Source organism: Anarhichas minor, unplaced genomic scaffold (genome assembly GCF_050575085.1).
Source record: "Anarhichas minor isolate MPS153535 unplaced genomic scaffold, ASM5057508v1 ptg000052l, whole genome shotgun sequence".
Classification (NCBI taxonomy): domain Eukaryota; kingdom Metazoa; phylum Chordata; class Actinopteri; order Perciformes; family Anarhichadidae; genus Anarhichas; species Anarhichas minor.
Genome location: NW_027466498.1, coordinates 599567 through 621758, shown reverse-complemented (window position 1 = coordinate 621758; position 22192 = coordinate 599567). Strand labels below are relative to the sequence as shown.

Genomic DNA, 22192 nt, shown 5'->3' with positions numbered 1-22192 from the left:
TTCTCTCTGGCACATGCTACAGAGTCTGAGCTTGAAAATCTGGACTTATCTTTGCACAAAGTAGAATATTTGATTGAAACCTGTTTCATCCCTTCAAAAAATGCATGAATCTGTGGTAATGACATCCCTCTCGTAAAGAATGCTGCGTTCAAGTGCAGCCTCCAGTAATATGGTGCCACTATACAGGAAAACAATCTATAGGCTTTCAAATGGAAATGGGAAGTTTTTGTTGTCTTATTGTTTGTTTTTAATATGTACACTCATAAAGCAGCATCGAGTGGATCATCCTGGTGAAATGAAGTAAATCTAAATGAACTGTTTTTATGTAGATGAGAACCTTGTTGGTCTGTCAGCTCTTCTTTCTGGTCGAATCTGTTGACAGTCATTATAAATAATCATGGTGTCACTCTGCTCTCCAGGTGCCAAAACCACCTGATGCTGCAGCCTAATCTGGTCACCTGGGACTGAACACACACACACACACACACACGGACGTACGGACGGACGGACGGACGGCCAACATGGCATCAGACCCGCCCATACTGACAGAGCATCAGGAGCTGCAGAGGAGAGCCAATCAGGTCACGGATGAGGTGAGGAATGGACACTTTTTCTAGAACATCTAAGGCTTCCCTCCATTTCAAGTAATTGCTTTAATAAATATTAAAAACCCATTTTTGCAAGATGGATTTCCCCATTTAGAATAGGAAGGTATCAGATAACGTGTCAGATAAACACAGACATTGTAATAGACTCTTTAGTTGCAATAGTGTTTGACCAAAGTCGCCTCGCAAAGCCACAGCTTTCGTTTCCCTCACTGTATTCTGGCAAAACTCAATGTGCATTTTCACTGGCTTAATAAAGTAATGTGCAGGCGATTGGATGAGCTTCTAACCAAAATTGATCAATTAAAATCCAGAATACGGTGCTGCTTGTTGCCGCACCTTCTTTTCTGTTTTGTTGGCATCCTGCTGCCAGACTTAGTTGATCGCTTGTTTCCTCATTAAAAAGGGAGCTGGTGGATTAAGCTCATTATGGAGCTTTGTCTTTTCCCACCAGCAAACCCTTCAAATTACAGTTTACAATTACAGTAATTGTAAATGGAAAACCAAACTGGTGCATCTAGTGGTTTTATGATGGCTTCTTCAGAAGATTTGACCAAAACATTGCTGGCTAGACTTGTTTTCCAAAACGTAGATGGGATGTTTATTTTTCATAAAGATTACTTTATTGCGAAGACTATTTTCATTATGAAGTAGTCTGTCAATTAATCAACTTAGTATTCAAATTGTAATAAAATAATAAAAAGTGTTCCCAGAGTCTGAGGGGACGTTCTCGAGTATCTTGTTTTATGGCGTTGTCCGGTCTGGGAGTTGTCCGTGTTTTCATCTTAGAACTCTAACCCTCTCACAGTGTTTTTTCAATTCATAAAAGTTTATTGTAACATTTTGGTTGCCTTAAAATGTCTTATTCAGTCTTTCCTTTGGAGCTTCTGAGGAAAGTGGCTGTAGTGTCTAACGCACATTAACCTTTCATCACACACAAATACCGGGCTCAAACAAAAGATCCAAAATTATCAAGGTGACAAGAACAGGGACAGAAACTATATATAATAATAGCATTGGGGTAATTGATTATGAGTTGTGTATATGACAAATATTGAGTTAATCGTTTCTTTGAGTTATGGAGAAGGGGTCGGGGGACCGTATAGATACTTCTACAGCCGGCGTCATCAAAAATATGCAAAAGCATGTTGGCAACGGAAGTGACGTTTTGCGCCAGCCATCCAGACCAACCAACAACCAGCATCAACATGTCTAGCTGTTGCGTGTTCAGTTGTCTAAATCCATATTTTAACTCTCAAGTTCTACAGAATTCCAACAGCATCACGACAGTTTAAGGTGTTTCAGGTGTTCAACAGATATTTTTAGTTCAATGAGTAACTGTGTTAACTGGTGACTTTCAGCCGAATGCGTCGATGGTTGCTCATAGTAAATGGTTGGCGTGAATATGCAACACAGACTAGTAAGGAATTATTTGAAGACTTTTACAAGGAAACATACAGTATATCTTCTGTTTGTGTTTTCAACATCTACCGTCACTACGAGCAACCATGACGCGTCACCCTATTAAATGTGATGGCTACCACTGGTCTGATCAAAACTACATGTGTTTATAAAGCCCAATTCAAAACTCAATCAGGTCAAACCTCTGAGTCTCTGTCTTGGTTTTTGACAACAAAGTTGAAGCATCTAGCGACTTGTCTGCTGGTGATCGCTGGTGTAACGTTACACGCTGGGTTTCTCCACCAAATACATGTCTATTTAGTGCCACTAAATATTGGGCCATGTACTCTACTTCCTCACTAATAGGAAACAGATCTGGAAAGTCAATTTGTTCAGGTTGCAATTGCCATCTTTGGTGGTTAATGTCTGCGTTCTCTGCGTCGTCAGTTGTTTAGAAAATGAAATAATAAGTGTGTACTTCTTCATACACCTTTTCAGACATATATAAACAATATTTATGTATGTTGTTTATTTATGTTGCTTATGAGAATGTGTTTGCTATACATTTACTTTAAGACATCTAAAAATACACAGAATATTGAACGTCACACACAGGAGACGGGATGTTGCTGATGTCCCGCAACCTGCTGTGAGCGACAGAGAACACTGCTCTGTCTGAGGGGAGTGTCCCTGTAAGGACACCTGGCTCACCTGGTTGCCATAGAGACAACTGGTCTCCCAGTGACACCATCTGCAGAGGAGACATCAGGCATGGATGAGCTTATACACTCAGTCACACAACACACACCACAGGGTTTAAAGGTTACTGCAGGTCAAAGCCATTTGTCACCTCGTCATCCCCTCGGTGGGGAAGACCCCAGGGATTAATATGATATTTACACAATACATACACGCACACACACACACACATGCACACACACACACACACACACACAGCAAGGGGCGGAAAGACTGGAGAGGAATTTTCCATGTGTGAGAGTACAGTGTAATTGCAGTTCAGGGTTCAGGTCAAAACAGCAGTTGATATATATATATATATATATATATATATATTTATTTATTTATTTATAATGTTTTCTCCTTCAGAAAATGTTTGGTAAGCTCTAAGTAAAAAATACTTTACACTTTATAGGTCAGTTATTTCCTGAAAAAAAAGTGTTTTGATATAAATTATGAGAAAAAAGACAAGATGAAAGATGGCATTAATTTGTTGTATTTTCTTTTAAAAGCTTGATGTGTTTCAGAGGATTTTAATTGGGAAAATTGCTTAATTTAAACCCAACTGAACATCCATTAATAGTGAATTTATTATTGTTAATTCAAGTTTTTTATACAAGCTGAATTATATATTTGCCCGTAGATAATATTGAATGTTGAAGCATCCATTTTTTGTGTCTTTCAGTCCCTGGAGAGCACCAGGCGGATGATGCAGCTGGTTGAGGAGGTACATACGCTCATCATATATTCAATCATATATTTTTATTAGTGCTGGGCAACGATTAAAATATTTAATCGCGATTAATCGCATTGTTATGGCAAAGTTCAATAATGAATTCAAAAGTAGTGTATTGCGCACTTTTATTTTAAAAGTACTGCTATATGAACAAAAGTGCAATAACATTTGGTTTGCAAACACTTTTAACAAATCAGGTTATTTTTAACAGCAGTATTCCCTTTACACAGTAGCAGTTATACAGTTATGATTCTGATAATAGATATTCAGCCGGTGTTCATAACTTTATCTTCATGTGTGTAATAGATGCAATTTAAATATACACCTTGAAAACTGCAAACCTATCTACTTATTTTTTTTATGTTTGTTAAATTCTCAGTAGCGATAACTAAATGATGCTTATTATACATATTACAAACAAAAACACTTTAAAAACTCGACAATATGTATTTTAATATTGTCACTAGCGCTAGCACTGTCACCTCACAGCAAGAGGGACCCGGGTTCGATCCCCGATCCCGGGTGGTCCTTCTGTGTGGAGTTTGCATGTTCTCCCCGTTGCAGCGTGGGTTCCCTCCGGGTTCTCCGGCTTCCTCCCACAGTCCAAAGACATGCACCTTAGGTTATTTGGAGACTCAAAATGGCCCGTAGGTGTGAATGTGGGCATGAATGTTTGTCTGTCTCTACATGTGCCCTGCGATGAACTGGCGACCTGTCCAGGGTGTACCCTGCCTTCGCCCAATGTCAGCTGGGATCGGCTCCAGTGCCCCGCGACCCTGAACAGGATAAGCGGTTTGGATAATGAATGGATGGATGGATATTGTCACTGTTGTAAATTGTTTGATTGCATGATTTACTTTTATTGTGAAGAGCATGAAAACGGAAGTGCTTTTACTATGAAGAGACAGGAAGTAGAATGGTACGTGTTCTTGACGCTAACAATGTTGATACATAGAAAACCACATGTCGGGTGCAAGAGCGCGTTGTGTTCACTGTAACACTGTAATACTGCAGTTCAGACAGTAAAGTGTTCCGTTCAAACCAGACATGTCTTGGTCCTCACGAGAAGCTCCACTTCACAACAGTCACGTTTGATCTGTAACGAGACGATCGCGCTCGTGTGTATGTGTGTGTGTGTGTTTGTGAGACAAGAGTGAACGACGGTGACGGAGTGTAGGAGGGGTTCTGGACCCTGGGGGAGAAGGAAGTGATGCCACACGAACACAGCTGTTCACTGCTTGCTGCCTGGTTCTTGTGTTAAAAATGTCTGCTTAATAATAAATAAATAAAAAACTGTTAACGCGCGATAATATAATTGTCGGCGTTAATTAATTAATGCGTTAACGCGATAATAATGCGTTAACTTGCCCAGCACTCATTTTTATATATGTAAATACATAACTAGCGAGGCCTGCAGCGATTAAAAGACAGACAGTCAGAGAGCCAGAGAGAGAGAACCTCATCATGAAGTTCATCCTCATTATGTATGTTAGCGGCGCCATCTTTACATAAGTTATTTCCACAGAGATGCCTTTAAACAAGACCAATGGTGGGATGTGATTGAGTTTAGGCTGCTGGGAAGCAATTTTGGGTTTTGACACACGGAAAACAAGAGCCGAGACGACACAATAGGAAAGACTACATCCTGGTCAGACGTACATGTACAGTAACCCCAAATACCTTGAAAAAGAATTACCTTACTGCTATTTATATTGTTTGTCATCCAGGTAGTCACTTTGAACTTGCTGCAGATAGACAATTTATAACATTGAAGACATTGATTTGAAAATTGCATTCAAGGACGCTTGAACATCTGAGACAGACGGCATCGCCACATGACAACCGTATATAATCTATCTACAAGTGTATGCGAGCTGATTTTCACAGATAGAAACCCATGGATGCCTGGAAAAGGAGAAATCCTGGACCATAACAGCTTGATAGTAATGAGTATTCTATATTCACATGGTTTCATGTGCTCCTTCTTGCAGAGTAAAGATGCTGGGATCAGAGCTGTGGTTATGCTGGATGAACAAGGAGGTAATCAGTTCTGTTTGGTCCCTCTTTAAATTCTCCTGTGTTTAGTCTTGTTCACTGTGTTCTCAACTGCAAGCTAGAAAAAGCTGTGTTTACCATTAAAGATGGAAGCAAGTTTTGCCCTGATATTTCAGTATTGCTTAAAATCTAAGAGATCAATAATACCTTCATCCCTGCAAGCTTGATTGTGTTACAGTAGTTCTGTGACTAAAACCCAGCACAAAGACAGGAAGCAGGACAAACTGCCGTGCTGTCGAACAACTTCAAAGTTGTCCTGTTCACACACGCATTTCAGTTCCGGTTTTACAAAGGTTTAACATGTATTGTTATTGTGCTGCAATATCATACAATAGTAAATTTGCAGATTCAGTATTGCCAAACGGACAAGTTAGCTTCTCGGCGTCTTTCCAGCCAGTCCAACGAATGATTCATAAGACCTTTTAGTTAGTTCGCATGTTGTATGAAACCTGTCAACACTCAAGGACATCTCAAATATGAGCTTTCATTTATGGGGTTTGTCAGAATGGTCTGAACATGTCAGTCTGAACACGTCCCTGACCAATCAGGTAAGTCGGCTTACTGTCCGTCTCTACTGTTACGACCATTAAACCCAGTGCCATAAAACTCCCGTTCCTCACAGAGCAGTTGGAGCGTATTGAGGAAGGCATGGACTCCGTCAACAGGGACATGAAAGAGGCCGAGAAGAACCTGACAGACATGGCCCAGTGCTGTGGTCTGTGTATCTGGCCAATCAGGAAGTAGGTTTTGGTTTCCGGGAACTGCACCTTAACGGTGGCCTAAAAAAAAAAAAACATACTGGTGCCCAGTTCCATTAAATTAGCTTGAATAAGGATTTTGATATTGAGAATTTGGTCCATCCATCCATCAACCTGTCAATCCACCTATCCATCCATCCATCAATCCATCAACCCGTCAATCCACCCATCCATCCATCCACCCATCCATCCATCCATCCATCCACCCACCCATCCATATATCCATCAATCCACCCATATATCCATCCATCCATATATCCATCCATCCACCCACCCATCCATCCATCCATCCATCAATCCACCCATCCATCAACCCGTCAATCCATCCATCCATCCACCCATCCATATATCCATCCACCCACCCATCCATCCATCCATCCACCTATCCATCAATCCACCCATCCATCAACCCGTCAATCCATCCATCCATCAATCCGTCTGTCCATCCATCCATATTTACATATTTTTTGAAATTTCCATGATTAACAAAAAATGATAAATTTTGATATCTGGGCAAATATGAATAGAATACATAAGAAATGGTAAGTAGATAAATTCAAACACATGATTATTTCATACAAGCACTAAATTACTATTTTAATTAAGAAAACTCAGCAAAAAACCTTTTTCATGAACAATCTCTATAAACATTATACACTGCTTTTCAATTGAGTTTACTGAGTTATAAAACATGATGGAACTGGGCCCTGAGGTCAGGGTGCAAACAACCGGCACATCGACACGCGCAGCCTTGTTTGTGCAGAGTGATGTTATTTATGATTTGTCAGTGGATTTCTTTGTTTTTTAGTTGTGGGCGTCTCAGTAGCTGGTAACTATTTATTTTTTTAAGTTCAGCTGCGGGGCTTTCAGGAAACAGTGGGTGATTTTACGTTGCCGCTCCCCTCCACCATCTCCTCCCTCCATTCTTCCAATTTTCCTCTACTTCTCTTTTCTCTTACCTCTTTCCTTGCTATTTCTTCTCCCCATCATCTCCATCCACCCACCTCTCCTCCTTCTCCTCTCCTGCTATGTCCTCTTCCCCCTCTAACACTTTCACCTTCCTCTTCCACCGCCTTCCTCCCTCCCACTCCACCCCATCTGTCTTCCTTCCCCTGCTCGTCTTTCCACTCCTTCTCCGTGTCCACCTTTGTTCTGCCTTTCATCCTCTCCTCCTGCCTACCCCTCCATCCTCCTCTCTCTCCTCTCATAGAGCAGTTGGAGCGTATAGAGGAGGGCTTGGATCAGATCAACTCTGATATGAAGGAGGCAGAGAAAAACCTGACTGACCTGGGCAAGTGCTGTGGCCTCTGCTCCTGTGATAAGTAGGTGGTGTCAGATTTTTCCACCACACCCTTTATTCCTGCTTTCTTTTGTTGCCCGCTTGCTTTGTTGCATTGATTTTCAGCCGTTTGGATATCATCTTACAACCGGTTTGTCATCTCTACTGTATAAACGGACCACTGCTGTACCCACACGAGGTTCCATGCATGCGTTACCTAACAGACACTTTTCCACTAAAGCTTGCATACCTATAAAACAATAAAGTCTGCAGTGCAGCTGTAAGGCCAGTATGGGTGCAGTGTGGTTCTTGTGCATCACATTTAACAAGTGAACGATAAAAAGACATTCTCTCTCTCTCTCAGACTGAAGGCCTTTGAGGAGAGCAGGGCGTACAAGGCAGTTTGGGGCGGAGGATCCGGTCAGGACGGCGTTGTGTCTAATCAGCCGCCAGCGTCTCGAGTCGTTGATGAAAGGGAGCAAATGATCATGAGCGGAGGACACATACGGAGGTATATAGAGAGAGAGAGAGAGAGAGAGAGAGAGAGAGCATTTAATGAACTGTTATTGTAGGCTGCTTGTCTGTTGTGTTAGGAGAGGCAGCTGTGTAATGTAATGTAATACCAGCAGTCATCAGTCATACGGGCAGCTGCCAAACACAGGACATAATCACAAACACACACACACTCTTTACTCTGCTTTATCTCAGGGTGACTAACGATGCCCGGGAGGACGAGATGGAGGAGAACCTGTCTCATGTCGGCAGCCTCATGGGGAATCTGAAGAGCATGGCCCTGGACATGGGCAACGAGATAGACACGCAGAACGTCCACATCGAACACATTCAGGGAGAGGTACTGCTGCCACATTACAACACTTAGCAAGTTTCACAAAGTGTCGGCAAACATCACAGTGGGCCACAAAAAATGTCCGTTTGCAGACAGGATGTTATAAAACAAATATACAACCCAATCAGATAAGAATCACCACCAAGACAATGAATTTTAATAAATAAATAAATGAGAAAATGTAAAAAAGAATCATGCTTGCCTGTGCAGGGCTGCAAGGGGTGGGAGTGTGACAGACAAGTTTCACTTTCACATCTACCACCAATTTTTGGTCCCCATATCACCTAACCTGCATATCACTGACTACAAAGTTCCTACAAATTTGGTAAATCTGACTGAATAGCTCACCAAATACCATTAAAGGGAAGGTTTGTTAGTTTTAGTTTTATTTGTTTGAGGATTGTGTATATCAGTCTGTAGTTTCCCAGTGGTGTTCCTTATGTATTCAAATCTAAACATGTATTCAAATCTAAAATTTTTGTCGAAGTAAGCCGAAAATGCTGTTTTCCCTAGCCCCTCTAAAAGAACATTTCCCACCACGTAACCTGAAAACATATATATATATATACTGTGTATATATATATATACATATATATATATATATATATGCAAGTTTTGCGAGGTCAAACTAACTTGTTTTAAATGCAGTTTGGTGGCTTTGAAGCGACTGATACAACGGCTTCAGTTCCCCATCAGAAAGGGCTGTCTGACAGCAAGGTAAAACGGTGATATACTGTATATTCTAAATATAACGTACACTCAAAGGTTTCTGCTGTTCCCTTCCACAGCCGCCTTACCTTGCCGTCAGAAAACCATTTCTGGTGGGGAACTGAAGCCGTAATTTTGCTCTCTTTAAAGCTGAGTGGGCGTTTCCATTTGAAAACCCAGACACGAACACTGTTGGAGTCTACCTTTAAATACCGCCACAGTCCTTTTTCATATCCACATCTGCAACCTTTCAGGCCCTTTGTTCAGGGTTCAGTTTTCACAAAATACATTATGGACTACATAAACTGCAAAAGAAGAAGAGACAGAGAGAGATGAAAGCAGCACACTCCTGTTTTAGTGGGCTTGCTTTATTAAGAGATGCATAAAAATCATTAATAGTTTTTCTTTTTTTTTATATTTTGATAGCATACTATGTAGTAATATTTTACCATTACTTTATTTTTTGTTTACCCTCGTAACATTGTAGGTTTGCACAACCTGCCTTTGGAAGACTTTAGCTGACTGGCCATTGCAATAAAGCCAACTTGAAATTTGAGAGATAGACAGAGAGCTCCAGTGGTTCCGTCACTCTGGCTCTCATTTACATTTCCTGTTTCTTCTTTTCTCTCTCTGCAGGCTATTCTCAACGTGTCCCGCATCGGCGCTGCCAACCAGAAAGCCAACAACCTCATTAAACGATAGAAGGAGCACTCTTTTATTTCACTCTTTTTCTACTAATTCACCCTACTTGCAATTAGCATATGCTTCTGCATGCTTTGCCAAAGTGTTGCAGCTATTATTCACTGCTTTACATAGGTGTTTTTTTAAGTAGTGGTTTCTTCCGTGTGACATTATTGCTGGGGTATTCCTATGGGGACTGATTCTCATTAGTGAGGTGTTAATTATCTTGTGTTCCTGTTTACTCTCGTCGTGATGGGGAGTCTGATACTGATATGACATAATCCTTTTACGTGCCATAGGATTATTATAACTGTTTCACACTCTGTGAACACTCTTAAGGTGGCCTCTGCGGTCACTCGGCAGAGCGTTTTATCATAGGAAGCTTTAATGATGCCTGTAGGGGAAACTGGGTCACTGCAGCGGCACCATCACCACCAGCAGCAGCAGAGAGCAGAATCAAGTCAAATCAAGAACTCATTCCACAAAAGGTGAACATGTGGAAAACAACCCTGCGAAGACCGTCTCCGTTGGGGCGGGCATTTAACTTCTACCTGGCAGATCATTTAAAAAAGGGGAAAAAAGCTCTAATAAGTCATGTGTGCAGGATATATGTCCAAATTTCCAAAATTAAAAAAATACCCCCCCTCTGTGTAATCACTCCCCCCTCTCTACTCTAAAACGCTCTATAGAGGGTGAAACACGTGCGTGATGGCGCCCTCTGCAGGCGCTGCTGGATATTGCCCAGAGGAAAGAAACACGTATTCGTCCCCAGAGGAAGATCTCTAGCGACACCAAGCGGACGAACATGGAACCTGCTTTTCTCCGTGGCTTCTCCATCTTCTTTTTTCTCCACATTGATATAAAATGGTGGTGAAATGACGATGACTTGGTGATGTCTTTATAATCTTGTTCCATCGTTTGAAAAGGAATCTGAGCTCATCATGGTTTTTGCTGACACCATCAAGACCACGTGTGAATCACAGCATTTTCTGAGAGTGAAGTGCTACTATTTTGTGCTTGTGTGTGTTTTTCATTAAAGCCAATTCCATGGGCTCACATTGTTTCATTAGCTGCTGTGGATGTGGAGGTATCACTGTTGTTACATCCGGTCTTGATCTACATTGGAGTGTGACCGGGCCTAATGTTGGAAATAAGATACTATGGTTTGTGTTTAATGGTGTGGTTATTATTAATATATTAGTACAATGAAGATGTTGACCTATGCAGGTTTAAGACTAGTACGTTCAATGGCGCAACTACAGAGCATGAATAGTGATGAAATGCTAAAATGAAGTTAAGCTTAAAAACGGGCCCTGGCTGTGGACACATTTATTGGGTTAAGAGTAGGGGGATGTTTGGGGGAATTGTCAGCATCGCGAGGATATTTGATCATCAGTTTATCTCATTAAATACTAACAATAGTGTTCCTTGCGCACAATTTGTGCGTGTTGTGCTAGATTTCATTGAGATTGTTAGTGATTGGTGCACGCTGTATCTGGGGCAGCTGGGGGCGCGCAGGAAGCTGCAAAATGTTGCGCGTTCAAGGGAGAAAAAAAAATTCGGAGTCTGCGCAGTTCCGTTGTTCTCGACACTCCGAACTTTCGGGAGAACCGACGGAGGAAGGAGGGGAGGGAGAGAACAACGCCATTTTTCCTGGTAATTATTTTCAACATATTCAGCGTTTTTTAACACCGCACAGCGCGAAGGATTCTCGATAACAGACCGCGCGCGTGATTTATCGCAGCAATGCGTGAAACAATGATAGCTACGATGCGAAAAAAAGAGCGTAGCACCGGACATCTCGTACTCGAGCTCGACTACCAATAGTTGTGTAACGGTTGCTGTTAGTCGGCGCACAAACACAACACGCCGCGTTGTAGACGCGCGTTTAAATCCTCGATAAATCCACGTATGTTTTCCGAAACTCGCCGTGTATTCCCGTTTCACCGTTTTAATGTAACGCAGTGTGGTGTTAGCGCACAGCGATGGCGGAATCGGTCAGGGCTGCTCCTTGTGTGAGCCGCCAGGCACGAGCAGCAGGGGGAGAGGCAGGCACGAGCTCAACAAAGACAGGAAGATCACAGCTGATTAGCTCAGACGGACCACGTGGTCAGAGCAAACGATTTAAATCATCTCGTATTCAGAAGTTATTCTCAATAGTTATTGACTTGTTCATATCGTATACATTTTGACTTCATGCATTAACATTATACTGGCGTGTGAATGGCTAAGTTAGAGACAAATAAAAAGGAAAATGTGGAAAATAATACAACTAATGTTGCATTAATGCGAGGAGCTTGACTAACAAGGTATTTTTGGTTCTAATTGATTTATTAGGTTGAAACCCCTTGAGATGTACCATTTATTTCCTTAAATAACTGTTTGAGTAGAGATAAAAAACACTATAATTCAGATACCAAATGTATTATTTACATTTGAAATAGCGTTGGCTCATAAAGAAGAAGAACAGAATGATTCAAACTTCCATTTAGTCGATGTCCCCACAGTGTTGCAATACTGTTTGAACTTGGATGTTGAATTTGTTTTCCAGTCCTGAAAAGTGCACGTGACCATCAGTTATTATTGCAGCACATCGGGGCAACTGGGCTCTTCATATTTAGAGTTGGTGCTTATTTCTCTGGGCCCTCTGCAGTCTACTCAGGGGTTACATTGAAGAGGGTTAGACTGAGATCTGTCAGTCCACAGTATGTTCAGCTGATATTCCAACAGTGCTAACTAACACTACACCAACCTTCTATTTCTATTGGGAGGTTTGAAGAAGAGCTTTGCTAAAGCAACACGTTGCCTCTTAATTCCAGCTCGTTATAAGCTGTTTGTTTTGCACTTGGCAGTGAACAGGACACCTATTTAGATGCTAGGCTTCTAGTTTCTTTTACCAGTGACTGCTGATTTCTTCTGTTCTTATTCAACTGTTGCTCAGAGGGACCTTTGTCTCTTTCGGTCGTCAGGCTGCTTGAACCATTGTACAGTGTTGTGTTCTCCCTGTACTCTGATAACTCAATGCAATGATGACTTTCTGCAACCTACAATCATGAAACACCTTTCAGATATACTGTATAGAATGAACACAATTAAGTTGGACAAATCCCAACTTTTTAACGGTAATGTTGTGTAGATATTTAAGGGCATGTGGACACGGCATGACTCGCCTACGATAAAATGTGGAACATGCACACCAGTGGCACTCCTCAAATTGATCTGGTACAGCCACATTCTCCTAAAAACACCCACAAAAAACATGACTATTCCTCTGACAGACCAAACAATTCATAAACTCTTCTAAAAAATTCACTAACAACAAGCCTAGTTTTAAATGAGGTCATTTTTTTAAACGCACAGCTAAATCTAGAAAATAGAACAACTAATGCCAACAGTCAACATTTAAAAAGCAGAAAAGCTGCAAATACCTGAGATGTATTGAAGCCCGGGGACTCGTTCAATTACACGTATAAAATAAAGGAAGTCATTTTGAGGCACAGGAACCAGTTGTGTTCTGGATCGGTCTTGAAATGAAACAAAAAGATCTCTTTGTCTAAACTAGAGTGAAATAATGCATTAGATGAGGAAGAGACTTTGAAAAAGCGGTCTTGTGATCTAGACCGATGTACACGACTCCAACTCTGGTGTTAGGATCAGATGTCGGGACTTTGGAGACGTTGGTGCACAGAGTGTTGCTGCTTCTAGTGGAGTATGAGGGCATAGCTGTGACTCAGCTCAAAAGATATCAAGCAGTAAATCCGTGTCTGTAATCTACATATGTAGGGCCCGTTTTCACCTTTAGTCATCAGTGGCACTCGTGTGAAAAGAGCATAGGTATAGTACTGTCTGAATTCATTTGTTTTACAGAGTCTGGAGAAATCCTTTTTGAGCTCATGACTTTATGACCCCTTTAAATTATCTGAAGGATGTCACGGTGTGTTTAAACCAGTGCACCCGCTACCGGCTTCCTTTTCCCTACTTTTTGTTATTTAAAAGTTGTGCAATCTTGGCTCTGAAACACGCTTTTATTTATCTTGATAAAGAAAAAAAAATGTTGCACTTGAATACTGTTTTATACTGCCACCAAGTGTCAGACAACATGACCCACAGGGCAGAAACCACATTGTATTTGTTATTTAAATGTCCTGTGTTTATAGATGAAATTGTTCATTTCACTGGTAACCGTAATAATAAAGAAAATAATGGATTATTTATATATCTTCATTTGGCAGATACTCGTCCAAAGCAACATTTTTAGAAAAACAACAACAAAAGTTAGTTTGAAAGTACAGGTGCAAACCTGTCAGTTTCAGAGTGTGTCACCAAAAACCATGTTCATAGTTTACTATTTTCTGACCATTTTTACTCCTAAAGTGCCAATTTTCTAAGTGGGCTGGCCTTTAGACTTTAGAGTTTTCAGGCTGCAGGCCACTTTCCTTTCATTGTTGTAGTAATGTTAGCACGTTGTTGATCGGTATCAGCTGTTGAGCGTATAAGAGCGCGTGTCAAGTTTTACTGTAGGTCACAGTGTAAATCCTGGTTGGATGTTACTCAGGGCTATCTAAAGTGACTGTAGTGACTGCTGTCAGTCATTGCCCTCAGCCCCTCACATTTCAATATTACACAGCAGTCCTCAGCTAAGAGAAGACATCTGCATGACCTTCTTTTTTTATATAAATATATATAACGCTGTCACTCTGTGCACACAGTTGATGTCAGTTGTCACTGATGGAACATAATTCTTCTAATATTTGAGTTTTAAAAAAAAGTCTGGTCGATTTGAAACAGCATTTCAGTTTCTGATTCAATTTTATTACATTATTGAAGGAACAGAAATAAATCCACTGAAGGCTGTTGATCCAAGTAGTTGTACATTAAATATCCACTGTATTTTAACCTTTAAATGCCCAAACACATTATTACCAGACCAGGTTGTGATCCAACAATGTCTACGTCTTTAATCTCTATATATATTTCTCTTCAAATATATTTTAAATCATCTTCAGTTGCTGGCCCTGTGTTTTGGCCCCGTCAGATTAAAGCTGAACAAATCTATTTAACATGTAATGTAGGCTACAGTCAGATGTCGCCCCTTTGTCATCTGTTTAGGAAACGTAAGTCTGGTAAATGAATTAAAGAACAACAGGGCCCTGTTCATTCAGCTGACTCAGGCACAGGGTGCACTGAAGCAGCCAACACTGAGGAGCCTTTCAATGGAGAGAGAAACTCCCTCCACACCAAAAGATTACACAGAGGGTCTCTCTTTTAGAGAGAATAAAAAGCTTTTTCCCCTTAATGCAACACAGAGCTATGCAATTGTCAAGCACATACATTGGATGGATTTCAGTAACTTGAATGTAGGCTACTTGAAGTGAGCACTGTGCAGCTGTGTTATCTTGGAAAATAGAAGAATCGGAACCGACTCAGCAGATAAATGACTCGGACCGGGCGTAAAAATGCTTGATCGGGACATCCCTACTTAGTATAATATATTATTCTCATATATAATATATGTTATCATATATTCATAGTAAAAAGCACTGCAGTAAAGTAATGATGGTGCCAAGTTTGGACAAGTGTATAGTAGAGTGAAACATTTGGTATATTGTGCGCTTGAGAATCAGAACTCTTACTTCTGTTGACTTAAAGTTACTCAGTTGATCTTTTAACATTGTGTTTTCTTCTTCTTGCATTTCTCTGTTTCTCTTCCCTCAACCTCTCCCTCGCTGTCTCTCATTCGTTGCAGGCCCCGTGCAGTCAGACAGGTGTCTTCAGTCCAGACTGGCAGGTGGATCAGAACCAGATACACCTGGCATTTAGAGTCGGCTACAAACTGAGTTGTAGTAGGCCGTCGAAGGAGGAGGAGGAGGAGGAAGAGGAGAAGGTGGAGCCATGTCGGCCTCTTGGCGTGAGGACGATGAAGAGTTGAAGGCGGGAGGAGTGAGAGGAGGGTCGAGACTCAAACCCAGGTTCTCCTTCAATGAGGTGAAACAGCTGCTGGAGGCGGTGAAGAGGAACAGATACATCATCCTCAGTGAGTAGGTGTGTGTGTGTGTGTGTTGGCTTTAGGAAGGAGATTATCTTTACTCATTTGGTTTGGCTGGATCTTTGGGGTTGAGCTTGTAGAAAGCGCTTTACTCACAGTAGACTAGTTATTACTAAGCTTAATATCATCGGCCTTGGATAAAAAAGGAGATGGTGATTGTGTTATTGCCTGACCCTCGGACAGGATTTCCACGGTCAATTCATTCCTAGAAAAGGTACAAAATGAGAAAGTGTTTTCCAGGCCTGGGAGCCCACCGTGTGGGCTTCTTGTTGACCGGACGTCTCCACCCCCACCAAGCGTTGGAGGAGCTTCAGATGTCAGTTACCTAACAGTGTTTCTGCCGAAAAAAATGACTTTGACTGGATGCCAGAAATAATTCCTACGTCTCATTTTGTACGACGGTGCATTAGGGCCGTTGTATGTGAAAAATACATAATTATGGCACCAGGGGAGGGGGGTTATATTCCAAGAAAAAACTCTGAGATTAAAGTAATACATTTACGAAAAACCTCATTGCTTCACTTTGCAAGGTTGGATCAACCTCATACCATCGTTTAACACTGGTTACGTGAGCCTTCCATGCAAGTGCATATTGTGTTGTAGTACTCTCCATCCATCCATTCTCATCTGCTTATCCAGGGTCAGTTCACAGGAGCAGCAGTGCTCAGCAAGGTATTCCAGACGTCTCCCAAGCAAACTCTAAAGACATAATCCACCATAATCTGTTGTTCAACACATGCTTCACTCAGAGGCCAACACTTGTTTAGGAGCTTTTTCACATAATATTCTACTCCTCCCGTGGCTCCGTCATTTTTATTTGTATTTATTTTTCATTTTACGTACAACGGGGCGAACGCGCTGTCATAATTTGAGACAAAATGACTCCCGGTTAAAGCAGATTTCTTATTTGCCTCCTTTACCAATTCATATCTCACGGGAATGCTTGAAAGCGTTAGCGAAATTGCTAGGCTTTTATTGGCAGACAATGTACTGTGTACAGTAAGCCTGCAACTAAGGACTATTTGTTTATCGATTATGTTCTGATTATTCGAGTAAAGGTGCGTGATACGGGTTTGGGAGCATGTCGATTGCCTCTCAACACGCCTGCTATCAGTGCTCTGGATGTAGTGTGGTGTCTCTCTAATCCTTTGGTTAGCTAATAATAACCCGAACCTCTACAATTCATTTTCCACCTTTTTAGTCAAGTAATGTAAATGTAAGTAAGAAAGCTTAGAACCATAAAAGCGACATCCAGCTGTACGAAGGATCATATAAATGTTTGACGAAAGTGCACATTAGATTTGTGTAATTTCTATAATAGAATATGATAACTCAATAGCACAATACAAGACTATAATATAATTAGAAAGATAACAATAAATGTATAGTATTGTATTATTGAATTCTAGTATTGCATGATATGTGACAGTGTCTGAAGTTCATTTTAGAAGATGAAAATAAAATATTTGAGATTATCAATATTTGTGACATAAATATATATGACATCCGTATAAAGACTCATTGTCTGCCCACAGGGGGGGGGGGGGGGGGGGGGGGACTTAAACAGTGTGACTCCACGCATTCCATGCAAATGGACTTATAATCTATTACGTCGCTCCAGCCCCAGTGTACACAATTGTGAGTGCATGTTAGATGATTCATTGTATAGAACTGATGACGTCTCTCCCTGTAGGGAAGTTCAACCAAGGAGTGTCGGCTGAAGCCAAGAAACAGACCTGGGCTGAAATCACCAATCAGATAAACAGTCTGGGAGAGAATCACAGAGAGGTTTGTCTACTTTTAGTCATGTTAGTGGTAATTCACAGGCTATTCATTCTTTTACTATTTAAAGTTACGGTATATTCTTGGACATAATTTAGTTTTTTTTATAGATGCAAAGATTTGTCTATTTGGAACAACTTGCATTAGTTTACAGGTTATGACTGATCCTTCCTTCTCAGATCCTTTTATTTGAATTATTTATTGAAGCCTTTTAAGGTAAAATTGCCCAAATTAGAAAAATAAGAGATTTGAAACATTTTTTCTGTCCTGTTGACCATCTCACGACCCCTCAGATTTATCTTGTGAATCCTTGGGGGGCCCCAGAGGATGAAGGAGTAGCACCTCTAGTAGTGTTACTTTTTGGATGAATCAGTTTGTGTCACAGTGACAGACTTTTTAAAGGAGGTTCAATTGTCTCACAGGTGCGTCAGATCATGAAGAAATGGGCGGACCTCAAATGTGATGGAAAGCGACGCGCCTTAGCTCTCCGGGGCCCCAACGGCAGCAACACGCGGAAGAAGAACCTGGGCCCCGTGGAGAGGATGGTCAACAAGATACTAATGATGAGTCCTCGAGGAGGTGAGGACATGCAGGGAGCGTGTGAAATCGAAATGGTATTTATGGTGAATGTACTGTATGGGCGGGCCTTCGATGTGAAATCCTCACTACATAGTAGAATGAGGCATAAGACAGATTTTGATATTAAAAGTTTTCCATTGAAGTGTGTCGATGGCGATCGGAACGCCCCCAGTTTGGAGAACTGCCATCTACTGTAGGTATTACCAAAGATGACTCGTACAAGCTCCGCCCATGGTTTGAAAGTGTTCACACTTCCTGTCTGCTAAGTGGGCGAGTGCGTGTTTGCCTCTCTCCACCTCGTTTGGAAGTGTTGTGAACGTCGTGTGGATGGATGAAAGCAGAAGTCTTATATTACCGTAATGTATTTAGATTTTTCTTTTGCTAACTTTAGTTATTTACACAGCTAACGGCCATGTCTAGCATTCAGGAAGTTTGTTACCTCGTGCGATCTAGAACATTAGTTGCTGAGACAGAGAAGTTCAATTTCTCCTGATTTGTGTTGGAAAACTTAGATTTTAGTGTCAGGATGTTTGGAAGGTAAGAGGCTTGTGAAAATAAATATTTACTTTGGTGACCATTGAGCAAAATAATTGGCCATAATCTGTGTTCACGTTCACTTCTCCCATTAGAGTTAATTGACTCGAGGGGGGGGGGGGGGGCCTGCCGAAATTCCAATTCAGCAGCATAGAGAGGCTGCTTCTTTTCTTATTGTGTGTTTGTGGTTCAACACTGCTGTGTTGAGGTTTTAACCGCATTGCTTGTTTGCTCCATGTACACCAGCGCAGTCAGAAGACACAGTATTAGAGCTCAATCAGGCTGTTGTTAGCTGATACGATCAATCAGTCTGCCTTTATACCAGTCCTGCAGATCAAACCGGGACACGCTCAGTAAATAAAGAACACAAAGGTCTTACAAAAAAACATACGACAGAATATGGAAATGGACAGGAGGGCAGAGATGGCTACATAACAGAAAAATCATTTATTTAAATGAAATGTTCCTAATGAATGAACTACTTTCCGTTTGTTGGTTGTCAGGTGGCGACAGTGATGTGGAATTTGGCGAAGACGAAGACTTTTCAAAGCTTTACGGTAAAGGCCCGCCCATCAACCCTCCCTCCTACTCCTACCTCAGCCTGACGGACAGTTCCCTTTCTGTACCTGGAGGAGCCCCCTACGACATGTCTCCTCTCTCCTCACCAGAGAAGGAACCTGGTGGTGAGTACAGCTGGATAATAACAAATGCACAGTGACAGGCCAGGACATTGTTCTTGTGTCCACTCATGTGAAAAGATACCCAATATCTTAACATCATGTACCAAAGTGGCTGCTAGAGTGAGCTGTGTGTTGTCACTGCCTTTAACGTTTGTAGTGCCTTAAAGGGATAGTACAGATTTTTTTGAAGTGGGGTTGTATGAAGTAATTATCCATAGTCGGCATATTAAATAGTAGATGGCGGTTGGGACGCCCCCAGTTTACAGAAACAGACAGGAGGGAATTTGTGGTGTATCCGAACTAACCCTTTAAAACACAGAAGTCACAAAGTCATACAAACTAACCGATCGAGACGACGGTAGAACTCCTGTGTTCTGCAAGAACAAATGTCAACTGCTTCAGTTCTTTGTCAGTAAGGGCTGTCTGACAGCAAGGTATAGTGGAAAAAGATTCAATAGATAGCGTGGACTACTCGGACACAGACTCGCAAAATACATGCTGTTGCTCCCTCTGTTAGCAGCAGTACATTGCTTTGCTCACTTGCTGCTTCTCCTGTATGTTTCTCCAAACTTTGGGCGTGCCGACATTCATCTACTGTAGGTAACACGCGAGGACAGCAGTTTGATTTAATGCATGTTGAATTTCTTTTCTACTATATTGCATTTAGGTTTTGAGGTATTCTACCTTTTGGCATTGCAACATTTCTAACTGCTGCTTGACGATGTTTTGCAGGCGATACTTTCCACTCCTCCTCTGAGTTTGACCTGGCTGACGATGGAGGTAAGACTGTAGTTTAATACAGCTGGTGTTTTCTGTAGTAGTGGTGGTAGTAGTAGTAGTAGCAACTGCCAGGAGACCCAACTAAAAGACCCCACAAATGCTACAGATTTATTATGATTAAATAATGTTACTAATCTAAATCAGTGTACCCCGAAATAATTTACAAAAGGCCCCAAAAGCTTTTAAACGCAGTACATTATATTGCAGATTTCGATTTTACTTTTTACGATGTATACAATTAATTATTATTCATTTAACTATACAGCATTCTAAATGTAAAGCTTCACCTTGAACAGAAGTCGAGTAATTTGGACTTTATGGAAGTGAACCGCTGCAGACGACATGATCGAGCCCGTAGAGCCCTGAAGCTCCGCCCCCGCCGCTACGCAGAGCGCTGTGTGCTTATTTATTCAACGTTTATTAGTATTGAGCGGGGCTCTTGTCCAATTAGCACCACGTTTGAAAAATCACCCCAGCATTACACCCAAGTGTGAAGTGGATCGGACCGAAATTCTTTGCTTAATAGTTAGTTACTATACTGACTTTTTTTTTTTGACATACTATAATATGTATAGTTCTGTAGTTTCTTGTGAAAAAGCGAAAACAAACACATGTTTTAGTTTTGATCGAGTTGCAAGTGATTGTAAAATGGACTGACGTGTTTCCTTGTCCCTCTGTGATCGACCAGATGGTACCGCGGACTATGAAGAAAACGACGACTCCATGTTCTCCTCCTACCCTTCCTCTCTTCCCCCACCCTCCTCAACCTCCCTGGACCCCCTGCCTGTCAACGCCCTGCTGAGGATGAAGCCAGTCCACACCTACTCCCGGAACAACAGCCAGAACCACCCCTCCCCCAGACCCTCCTCCTCTGTGGCCGCCACCACCTCGGTTTTCCCTTCCGTGTCTGATTCGGACGCCGCCTCGTCCTCTGCTGCCCCTCCCCCGTCACAGTCCCCACCAAGCTCCAACACGACTGCCTCCTCCCTCCCTGCTCCTTCCTCATCCTCCACATCTGTCGCAGCCAATACCTGTACCCCTCACCCTGCGCCCCCCTCTTCCTCCATCCAACCCGCTCCTGGTGCTCCCACTCTCACCGCTGCTGTATCTTCCTCCTCTGCTGCTTCTACTGCGACCTCGTCTTCCAACTCTCACGGACCTTCCCCCTCCTTCTCGGCCCTCCCACCCAACCGCCCCTCCACCTCAGGCTCCAACCTGTCCGACCCTCTCCCGGCCGGAGCGTCCTCCCGCAGGGCCCACGACCACGTGGCGCAGATGGCCTCTCAGGGCCTCCAGCAGCAGCGGGCCAGTAGGATGCTCCTGACCTCGGTGTCTCAGTCTCTGGAGATCTTGGCTCAGTCCGTCCAGCTGCTGGTGGAGAGCCAGCAGGAGTTTGTGCAGGAGTCTCTGCTGCTGCAGAGGGAGACGGTGGACATTCTGAGGGATTTCTCCAACACGGCGCTGACCATGCTGAGAGACAAACCCAACAGCGGACAACTGGCGACACATCATCACCATCCCACTGCACACTTCTGAAAAATGGAGATGGACAAATTCGTAGGTTTTCAAATCAATCAACGGCATGAAACCACAAGCCAAGTGCAGGTGAGTTTTGGCAGTGGGAGCAGATTTCTTGTGATTTAAACATCCATCTTGTTTGTAAGGTCTTGGAGGAGCCAGCTGATTTGACATTACTAGCCATTTCGGCTGCCGGACAGAAACACTCTCCTGAAAACGGGGTGAAATGTTGCCACGGACACGTGGAGGTGTTCATGTTTATTCATGTGCCTGAATCTCGTTTGTGTCCTCTACTGATGGTTTGGCGCAGGCTCGTGTGTTTTCCACACAGTAACTAGCATTTTAAAGGAGGTGTTTTGAGCTGCTCAACCCCCCCCCCCCCCCCCCCCCCCCCCACTCCTTACGGATTTCCACACAAACAGATCTACTGAGTGTATTTTGTACTTGTTGAGTGCACTGGGACAC

At 42.2% G+C, this 22192-nt stretch overlaps 2 protein-coding genes across 2 annotated transcripts; both read left to right on the top strand.

The window, feature by feature from the left end:
• The first annotated feature begins 515 nt into the window (after positions 1-515).
• On the top strand, positions 516-10256 carry LOC142931505 (synaptosomal-associated protein 25). The gene is made up of 7 exons (XM_076075459.1): positions 516-593; positions 3430-3471; positions 5472-5520; positions 6158-6275; positions 7937-8083; positions 8281-8425; positions 9764-10256. The coding sequence occupies exons 1-7, from the start codon at positions 522-524 to the stop codon at positions 9827-9829; spliced, it is 639 nt and encodes a 212-aa protein (XP_075931574.1). The 5' UTR covers positions 516-521; the 3' UTR covers positions 9830-10256.
• A 1156-nt stretch (positions 10257-11412) lies between these two features.
• Positions 11413-21960, top strand: LOC142931496 (uncharacterized). The gene is made up of 7 exons (XM_076075442.1): positions 11413-11464; positions 15555-15842; positions 17548-17642; positions 18059-18215; positions 19253-19432; positions 20162-20209; positions 20898-21960. Exons 2-7 carry the CDS (start codon positions 15701-15703, stop codon positions 21743-21745), a joined length of 1470 nt encoding a protein of 489 aa, XP_075931557.1. The 5' UTR covers positions 11413-11464; positions 15555-15700; the 3' UTR covers positions 21746-21960.
• Positions 21961-22192: the final 232 nt, after the last annotated feature.